This window comes from Charadrius vociferus, unplaced genomic scaffold (assembly GCF_000708025.1).
Source record: "Charadrius vociferus isolate BGI_N301 unplaced genomic scaffold, ASM70802v2 scaffold45, whole genome shotgun sequence".
NCBI lineage: Eukaryota > Metazoa > Chordata > Aves > Charadriiformes > Charadriidae > Charadrius > Charadrius vociferus.
Window position 1 is genome coordinate 2,365,669 of NW_009648712.1, and position 10,373 is coordinate 2,376,041.

General features: G+C 42.4%; 1 protein-coding gene across 1 annotated transcript in view; it reads left to right on the forward strand.

Moving 5' to 3' along the window:
• Window positions 1-276: 276 nt before the first annotated feature.
• Window positions 277-10,373, forward strand: part of LOC104287921 (chromosome unknown open reading frame, human C18orf8) — a 20,023-nt gene continuing 9,926 nt past the window's right edge. Inside the window, exons 1-6 of the mRNA XM_009886655.1 lie at window positions 277-299; window positions 1,946-1,949; window positions 2,542-2,618; window positions 8,019-8,103; window positions 8,490-8,546; window positions 9,612-9,698. Coding sequence (XP_009884957.1) covers window positions 277-299; window positions 1,946-1,949; window positions 2,542-2,618; window positions 8,019-8,103; window positions 8,490-8,546; window positions 9,612-9,698 — 333 coding nt within the window. The remainder of the gene's footprint in view (window positions 300-1,945; window positions 1,950-2,541; window positions 2,619-8,018; window positions 8,104-8,489; window positions 8,547-9,611; window positions 9,699-10,373) is intronic.

The following is a 10,373-nucleotide window of genomic DNA, read 5'->3' on the forward strand; positions in this document are numbered from 1 at the left end:
CTGCCATTCTACATGTCCACCTCTACATACTCTTGACCACAACACCCATCTATTTCCCAGTTTTCATCCTTCGCTGTAACACTTTGCTCCTGCAAGTGTATCTTTCCTATTCAGTCCCTTGAGTTCCAGCTTTACTCTTTTTTTTTTTTTTTTTTTGGCATGATTATTCACATTCCTCCCACTCTTTACCTGTATGCATTTAGTTAGGCAAATTTATTTTAACATTTGTAAAACTGAGGGCGAATTTCAGCAGTACGTAAAAAGAAACGGCTAGTTATGACCAAAAGGCTGATCAAAAAGTAAGTATTAAGTGTACATGTCGAAAGCGAGAGAAGATAATCTGGAACAAAGTTTTGTAAACCTTTTAATAGGCTTAAGTATGCCTTATAAATTTTATGTTAAATGAAGTAAGGCTTTTAGCCTAAGGAGGCCAGAGATCTCAAAGGAAACCTCATCAAAGGAATTCCCGGGCACCCCCTCCGCGCCTCGCAGGGCTCTGTAGGTTGGGGTCGCGGCTTCGGGTCCGTTTCCTCAGCTTTTCCCGCCGTTGCTGTGTTGCTTCTCCGAGGAGAGGGATCTGGAGGCTGCCATGCTTTGGTTTGGTGTCTTCCCCACCCCTCGGCTGCTGAGCATGGGGCTGGTTGTTCCCCTTCTGTGGAACTGCTACTGGCTGCTGCTGGGTGGCTGGCTCCAGGACCCGTCAGCTTGCTAGAGGCGGTAGAAATTTATTTTCTCAAATGCATCAACAGATCTTTTAGGTTGAATTTCACTTACCTTTACTCTCACCGCCATAAAGTCTTTCTGGAGTTCTTCAGAGTCAGCACTTTTTCTTTCTATTCCAAATGTCCCAACATTACTGGCAAACTTTGTCACTTCACTGCTAGCTTCGTATCTCTGATTTTTTTTTCCCTTTTCTATGCCTAAAGTTCAGTATATTAATAAAAAAATAATATTTGTAGCTTTACTTGTAGCTCAGACCTGAGGCAACGCTTTGCTTTCCATTTCTTGGCTTTAGTTTTTTCAAGCGTGTTTCTCCTTGATATACCTATGGGCTTCTGAGTATTCAACTCATTATAGCTAAAAGCTCCACAGTCTATCATGAGACTTATATAGATGTGGATACATTCCACTGTCTAATTCCTGGAACTGTTCTGTGACCTCAGTGTTCACAGAATTGAAATGTTCAAGCTTTCTTCTCCATATGAATAGCATGGTTTTGACATGTGAGGTGTGGACATGATCAGTGGCATATTTGGACAAGGAGGAGTATTTCTGGGGTGTGTTTCTTGCTGTTGCACTCTGTTCAGAATTATTGGTGTCTTTTCTCTTTATAAACCGTAATCCTTTACTTACATTTTGAGGACCTATTGAAATTAGATTACTTAAATGGGTCTGTCAGGAGACAATATAGCATAGTGTGGATGTGATATAACTGCACAGAAACTGGTTGTTAAGAGCTCACTTGAAAGAAACTTATTTTCAACTGTAAATTTAATTCTCCATGTTTTCTTGCTTCTCTGAAATTGTTTAATTTCCAATGTGTCTCTAAATCATTTGTAATCAGCATTTCAATGACAGTTTCCCACATGAGCGGCCTTCTGAGAGATCTGTCCTGGCTACCTTCTCATCTCACAAAAAATAAGTGTTGCCTTCATTTTCTGTCTACATCAATACTAAAAGTAGTTAAACTATTTATCATTCTAGAAAGGCTGTGGACTTGCTTGCAATTTATAGCCTTAACACCTGTATTCCTCCATGAGCACACTGCACCAGTAGCTGGGCTAATATTACAAAACAATATATCTGTTATTCTGAGACCTGATCTGTGTGTCTCTAGTACTTCTCCATGTACAACAAGTACAAATAAGGCATCTGCCTGACTTTCTTCTTCTAAGCCAGTTAAAGTTGGTAACAGCATGATGTTTCTACTGTTCTCTTATTCCAGCTCAGTAAGTGGTATAGCTGTAGCAGGTTTTATACATATATGTGTACAGTTGTGCTAAAGGAATTCTTTAAGTTGCTAGTGCAGGTTGGCAGAAACTTCTTAGGTACATGCAAAACTGCAGATTACTATTAAATTATTCCTATCTAATAACATGTTCTGACAAGATCAAGCCTCTGGGTCATTGAGTTGCATCTTTTCACAATCCCCAAGGGTTTGGGTTTGGTTTTTTTTTTTGTTTTAAACAATGCCCTGATATTTTACATACTTTTACTAGTACATGGCTTAGAAAAATACGAATATAAAAATAAAAAAGAGAAAAGCTTATACAGACTTTTACTGGTTTAACTTGCCTGGTAGTTCAGCATATGCCTACAAGACTGTTACAGTACCATTGGAAACCTGTCAACTCTTAAGTAAACTTGGAACTTCAGAGGAAAGAAATAATTATTTACTGAATCTCAGTGTGAACTGGCAGATCTGTGTAAGTATAAAAATTGTGTGTAGTAAAGAAATTAAAGGTATGGCTTGTAGAAAAGACAGAATGTTAAGGTTATGATTTTGAATAAGCTACAAATATGTTCAAAACTTTTTAATAGGTTTTTGCTGTTCGATCTGGTGGAGCCACAGGAGTAGTTGTTAAAGGTTTGGAGGACAGAAATCCCATTTCCTTCAGGTAAGGCACCTTCGTCTTTGTTGTGTGGGGATAGAATTCTGCAATCTTAAAATTATGTGATAAAGCAGGTTCACCTAGAGTGGGCTGGACAGGAACGCATCCAGGCAGGTTTTGAGTATCTCTGGAGAAGGAGACTCCACAACCTCTCTGTTCCAGTGCTCTGTCACCCACAAAGTAGAGTTTTTCCTCATGTTCATATTGGAATTTCCTGTGTTCCACTTTGTGTCCGTTGCCTCATGTCACTGTGCACCACTGAAAAGAGTCTGGCCCCATCCTCTTGACACCCGTCCTTTAGATATTTATAAGCATTGATGAGATCCCCTCTCAGTCTTCTCTTCTCCAGGCTAAACAGACTCAGGTTTTTCAGCCTTTTCTTGTAAGATAGATGCTCCAGTCCCTTGATCATCTTCATAGCCCTCTGCTGGACTCTCTCCAGTAGTTCTTTCACTCTCTCCACTAGTTCCTTCACTTCCTTGAACTGGGGAGCCCAGAACTGGACACAGTACTCCAGATGTTGCCTCACCAGAGCAGAGTAGAGGGGAAGGATAAGCTCCCTTGACCTGCTGGCCATGCTCTTTTTTAATGCACCGCAAGGGCACGTTGCTGGTCAACTTGTTGTCCACCAGGATACCCAGGTCCCTCTCTGCAGGTCCCTTTCCAGCAGGTCAACACTTAACCTGTACTGGTGCATGGGGTTATTGCTCCCTAGGTGCAAGACCCTATGCTGGTGAAGTTTGTCCCCATCTTTCTTATGAGCCCCCTTTAAGTATTGAAAGGCCATAATAAGGTCTCCCCAGAGCCTTCTCTTCTACAGGCAGAACAACCCCAACTCTCTCAGCCTGTCCTCATAGGAGAGCTGTTCCAGCCCTCTGATCGTTTTTGTGGCATTCCTCTGGACCCGCTCCAACAGGTCCATGTCCTTCCTGTGCTGAGGGCCCCAGAGCTGGACGCAGTACTCCAGGTTGGGATCTCACGAGAGCAGAGTAGAGGGGCAGAATCACTTCCCTCACTCTGCTGGCCACACCTCTTTTGATGCAGCCCAGGATATGGTTGGCCTTCTGGGCTGTGAGCGCACATTGTTATCTCATGCCCAGGTTTTCATCCACCAGTACCCCCAAGTCCTTCTCTACAGGGCAGCTCTCAATCCCTTCATCCCCCAGCCTGTATTGATACCAGGGGTTGTGCCGAACCAGGTGTGGGACCCTGCACTTGGCCTTGTTGAACCTCATGAGGTTCACATGGGCCCACTTCTCAAGCTTGTCTAGGTCCCTCTGGGTGGCATCCTGTCCCTCTAGTGAGTCAGCAGCACCACTCAGCTTGGTGTCATCTGCAAACTTGTTGAGGGTGCCCTCAATCTCACTGTGTAATTGATGAAGATACTAAACAGTACTGGTCCCAATATGGACCACTGAGGGACACCACTCGTCGCCATCTGGACATCACTACCCTCTGAATGTGACCATCCAACCAATTCCTCATCCACCGAACAGTGCACCCATCAAATCCGTATCCCTCCAGTACATAGGGAAGGATGTTGTGGGGAACTGTGTCAAAGGCCTTACAGAAATCCATATAGATGACATCCATTGCTCTTCCCTTGTCCACTGATGTAGTCACCCTATCATAGAAGGCCACTAGGCTGGTCAGGCAGGACTTGCCCTTGGTGAAGCTATGCTGGCTGTGTTGAATCACCTCCCTGTCCTACAGGTGTCTTAGCATAGCTTCTAGGAATATATCTCTCTCTCTCTAATATGTATTTTGTAAGCAGCTGGGAGACGTCTCACAATAGCTAGCCCTTGTTCTCACAGGGGACTTCAACTTACCAGATGTCTGCTGGAAATACAATACAGCAGAGAGGAAACAGTCTAGGAAGTTCCTGGAGTGTGTGGAAGATAACTTCCTGACACAGCTGGTGAGGGAGCCAATTAGGACAGGTGCCCCACTGGACCTGTTGTTTGTGAACAGGGAAGGACTAGTGGGTGGTGTGATGGTTGGAGGCTGGCTTGGGCATAGTGATCATGAAATGATAGAGTTTTCAATTCTTGGAGAAGTAAGGAGAGGGGGGTCAGCAGAACTGCTACGTTGGACTTCCAGAGGGCAAACTTTGGCCTGTTTAGGAAACTGGTTGGCAGCATCCCTTGGGAGGCAGTCCTGGAGGGCAAAGGAGTCCAAGAAGTTTGGACATTCTTCAAGAAGGAAATCTTAAAGGTGCAGGAGCAGGCTGTCCCCATGTGCCGAAAGATGAGCCAACAGGGAGGAAGACTGGCCTGAGTGAACAGAGTTTTCGCTGGAACTCAGGAAAAAAAGGAAAAATATGACCTTTGGAAGAAGGGGCAGGCAACTCAGAAGGACCACAAGGATGTCATGAGGTTATGCAGGGAGGAAATTAGAAGGGCAAAAGCCCAACTAGAACTTCATCTGGCTACTGCGGTAAAAGACATTATTTCTATAAATACATTAACAACAAAAGGAGGGCTAAGGACAATCTCAATCTTTTATTGGATGCGGGGGGGAAACATAGTGACAAAAGATGAGGAAAAGGCTGAGGTCTTAATGCCTTCTTTGCCTCAGTCTTTAATAGTAAGGCCAGTAGTTCTTGGGATACCCAGCCCCCTGAGCTGCAAGATGGGGATGGGAGGCAGAGTAAAGCCCCCATAACCCAAGCAGAAATGGTTAGCAACCTGCTAGTCCACTTAAACACGCACAAGTCTGTGGGGCTGGATGGGATCCACATAAGGGTACTGAGAGAGCTGGCAGAAGTGCTCACTTTCCATCATTTATCAGTAGTCCTGGTAAAACAGGGGGTCCCAGTTGACTGGAGGTTAGCAAATGTGATGCCCATCTACAAGAAGGGCTGGAAGGAGAATCTGAGGAACTACAGGCCTGCCTGCCTGACCTCGGTGCTGGGAAGGTTATGGAACAGACCATCTTGAGTGCCATCACGTGGCATGTACAGGACGACCAGATGATCAGGCCCAGTCAGCATGGGTTTATGAAAGGCAAGTCCTGCTTGACTAACCTGATCACCTTCTATGAAAAGGTGACTCGCTTAGTGGATGAGGGAAAGGCTGTGGGTGTTGTCTTCCTAGACTTCAGTAGAACCTTTGACACTGTTTCCCACAGCATTCTCCTGGAGAAACTGGCTGCTCATGGCTTGGACAGGTGTACTTTCCGCTGGGTAAAAAACTGGCTGGATGGTCAGGCCCAAAGAATTGGGGATGAAGTTAAATCCAGTTGGCATCCAGTTACAAGTGGTGTTCACCATGGCTGAGTATCAGGGCCAGTTCTGTTTAATATCTTTATCAGTGATTTGGATGAGGATATTGAGCGCAGCCTCAGTATGTTTGCAGGTGACACCAAGTTGGATGGGACTGTTGATCTGCTTGAGGACAGAAAGGTTCTGCAGAGGGACCTGGACAGGCTGGATCGATGGTCCAAGGCCAGTGCTATGAGGTTCAACAAGGCCAAGTGCTAGGTCCTGCACTTGAGTCACAACAACCCCATGCAACGCTACAGGCATGGAAGAGTGGTTGGAAAGCTGCCTGGCACAAAAGGACCTGGTTGACAGCCATCTGAATGTGAGCCAGCAGTGTGCCCAGGTGGCCAACAAGGGCAACAGCATCCTGGCTTGTATCAGGAGTAGTGTGGCCAGCAGGACTAGGGAAGTGATCATCCCCCTGTACTTGGCACTGGTGAGGCAGCACCTCGAATACTATGGTCCGTTTTGGGCCCCTCACTACAAGACAGACATTGAGGTGCTGGAGCTTGTCCAGAGAAGGGCAGTGAAGCTGCTGAGGGGTCTAGAGCACAAGTCTCATGAGGAGTGGCTGAGGGAACTGGGGTTGTTTAGCCTGGGGAAAAGGAGGCTGAGGGGCGACCTTATTGCTCTCTACAACTACCTGAAAGGAGGTTGTAGCCAGGTGGGGTTGGTTCCTTTTCTCAAGTAATAAGCAATAGGATGAGAGGATGTGGCCTCAAGCTGCACCAAGGGAGGTTTAGATTGGATATTAGGAAAAATTTCTTCACCAGAAGGGTTGCCAAGCGTTTGAACAGGCTGCCCAGGGAAGTGTTTGAGTCAGCATCCCTGGAGGTATTTAAAAGTCATGTAGATGTTGTACTTAAGGACACGTTTAAGTGGTGTACTTGGCAGTGCTAGGTTAATGGTTGGACTCTATGATCTTAAATGTCTTTTCCAACCTAAACGATTCTACGATTCTACATGTGAGAGAGTGGGGATTCAAACTTGTGATTCCTACTGCAGCAGTGACTTATCCACTGATGTAGTTTATCAAGTTAAACACAATGAACTAAATTTAAATGTGTAGAGAATTGTAATTTCTGAATTTCAGGCCTGTGATTCAAGTGCAGTGTTTCCTACCTGTAGGTTTCTTGCATTCTGTTTCTTGTTTAATCTAAATTGGCTTCTTTTATGTCTTCCATTTCTTGTGGAATTTTTTTTTTTTTCAAAGTCTGAGAACAGTGGTTTCAAGGAAACTGCTTTGTCTTTAGAAAACTATTTTATATACACCTCTGTTAAGTGTGATGGCTCATTGAACTCTGCTGTCCATACGTAAGAAGTATTCTTTTACTCAGAAGTTTGCTTCAATCCACATATGCATGAAGCAATTTGTAGTCGAGGTGTGTTTACTGTGGTCTGTCAGGCATTGCATAGGGCCTGTCCTGAAAGTTGCTATTTTCATTTGACTTTTTTGACTACACTTGTCACAAATCCTGATGGAGCTGAAAATACTCAGTGAACTTCAGAAAGTTCCACAGTTTTCCTGCTTGACTATCTAGCTGTCTCTATGTCTGGAGTTAATGCATACTGGAAGTAGAACTACCTTAGTCATGCCAATTGTAGTGATGATTCTTTGTTAAGAATACTTTTTTTTTTTTAATGGTGTGAAAATAGCCTCACTCTCCCTTTAACATCAGAAATTCTTCTAGAGGATGTGTCCTAATGGAGAAGCTAGTAGGCTTGTGTCAATTAGCAGTAGTTCTGAAAGTAAAGGAGCTGATTGCAGGTTGTTGGTGAGTGTCACAGAACTTCAGACTCACTGGGGCAGAACTGAGAACACCAGTTTGAAGAGCCCCGCAGTCTTCCAGTTCCACATCATAGGCCAACAGAGTTGAGCATGTGTAGTAACTTCAGGTGCTTATTTGTGTGACCTTAGCCATGTTTCTGTAACGGATGTGTTCAGAACTTCTGAAGAGTGAACTGCCATTATCTTCCCGTCTGAATTTTGAATCCTATACTTGTTAGGCAACATTCATAAGTTGTATTCAAAAGCATTTGCGTTACACTTTTTTCTTCTGTCATTGTCTTTTTACAGTGTATTACAGAGTTCTGTAAGAAACTTTTAGGTGATATTTCCATAACTTCTTTTTCATTCTGTACAGGATGGAAGACAAAGGAGAAGTGAAGTGCATCAAGTTTTCCTTGGGGAACAAGATACTGGCTATGCAGAGAACTTTGAAGAGTGTGGTAAGAAACCTACACCCTGCAGATAGGGAATTGCAGCTGGAAACCTTCTACTTACAGTACCAGAGCAGAAGCTTCTTGAGACAAATGTTCAAGAAGTCTGGTGGCTAACATCAGCTGTAATGAAAATTCCTCTGTCATCCTGAGAGGCTGAACAGGCAACGTTGTTGCCTTGCTAGTGTCATCATTTAAGAAAAAGTGGGGGGGCGGAGCCAACTTCTATAAAGAATTCCCTGGCGGGGGTGAAGTGGAATATAGCAAGTCAAGTTTTTCTTCTATGTTATCTCATCCAAAATAATTTGATAAACTAATATCTATTCTCTTGTATCTATGTATGTATCTTGTCTGTGCTTTGTAATTGCTAATACACTTCATGGGTGTTTTTGCAGGATTTTTTGAATTTTATTCCAGATAGCCCTCAGGTAGAATATACACAGGAATGTAAGGTGAGTTAAGTCTCCCAAGCTTATATGCTTAAGTAAAACTCTAATGTTAGTGACACTAGTGGCCTCTACTCTACAAGAGAGCTGATTGAGATACCTTCCAAAACACTAACACGAAGTAAATGAGATATGTAGTCACTACTACCTATATGAATTGAAGTAAATGAACAGGTATTAACAATATCATAAAGAACTTCCCGGTCCAGTCAGTTTAATTCTTTCCTAGAAAGGACTGTAAATGCTGTGGAGGCAACAAATGTCAAGGTTTGAGAAGAACAAGAGACAGAGTGCTGATGATACAGAAATAGTAGACAGTAATTATACTAATGCCAGATATGTTGATGTTGGTGTTTAACCCTAATTTCACTGATCAGTGATAGTAAGTTATTACTAGTTTGCATACTATGTTTGGTATTTTTAAACAGCCCGTCTAATTTTTTTTTATGATTGTTTTACGAGAAACAAGTACATTGTCGTTGTTTGGTACTTTCCAACTTTTAGCTAAGATAAATTACATTTTGGGGTAATAGAATGCTAAAGTAAATTTTTAAACATCTGATTTGCATGGATCCCTTTATTCCTGTAGACTTCAAAGCTGAAGTACTCTGCTTCATTATTTAGGATTAGGTGTTTGAGTAAAGCATTCTACCAAACTGTTTATGATAGTGTTCCAAGTGAAGTCATGGCGAATCCTTCCACTTAGTTCTTAATTTCTGTCAACAGAAGGAACCTGCTTTTCATGCCAGGAATTGGTTGAACTGGTGGTATGATTCGAACTGGAAGAACTTGGTTGTATTTAGGGCAAAAAGAAAATTTGGCTGTGTAATAAACTTGTAAATGTTACATCCTACCAAAAATTCATACAGTAGTTGTGTTCATACATAGTCTTGGAAGTCTTTACAGAAGTAGCTGATGCGTGCAGCATGTCTAGTTGGCCAAAAGTATTAACTCCAGTGATTGGATAACTAAATTGCCTTTGGTCTCGTGTTCTTCGTTTAGTAATATTAGCTTGCCTGAATAGTTAATTTTTCCAAGTAAAAGAGTGTTTGTTTGCTTGTTTGTTAAAAGACCAAGAATGCCAATATTCTAGGATTCTGCTGGACAAGTTCTACAGAAATAGTCTTCATCACAGATCAAGGAATTGAATTCTATCAGGTAATACAAATAACTCATCCTGTAGGATAGACATATTTAGAGATTTGAAAATGTAAATTTGTGTCTGTATCTTTGAATTCCTTTCTGCTAGCTCTCTGATTGAGAAAGCACTGCTAAAAAAATGAAATTCTGCTGTTTTTTTGGCAGACTGATTATTTTTCTTTGAGAGGAATACTTTTTGGGGTAGGGGGAACTTAACACTAACCCGTTATTTAGCACAGCTAACAAAGACTCTGTATAAAGGAGTACTGAATTAAGCCTTGAGAACTCTAGATTGATAGATGCTCTTGGCTTGTATGGAAATGAGTATCTAAATCTAATGTGAAATATCACTTCATGCAAAATAAATCAACATTGGGGAGGATGTGTGCACGCTTAAAATGAAGTAAAGAACAAATAATTGACTAAGATAGTGATATCCTTCTGCAAATTGGCAGCTTCCTCCTATGTTGATCTCTTTGCCCAAGTTCCTCTGTGTTATGTGTAATCACCTTTGCATTTGTTTTTGGAGAAATCTAATTAATAAAAGCCCTTTCTGACATTCATGATGAGGGATATTATAAACTTCCTCCAAAGTTGTGCACTTCTCAATAGTTCCGCTCCTGGAGCTAAGACATGGCGTTAGTAATAGCTAGTACTAAAGAAAATAACTGAAAAAGCAGCATTATTTCCTGC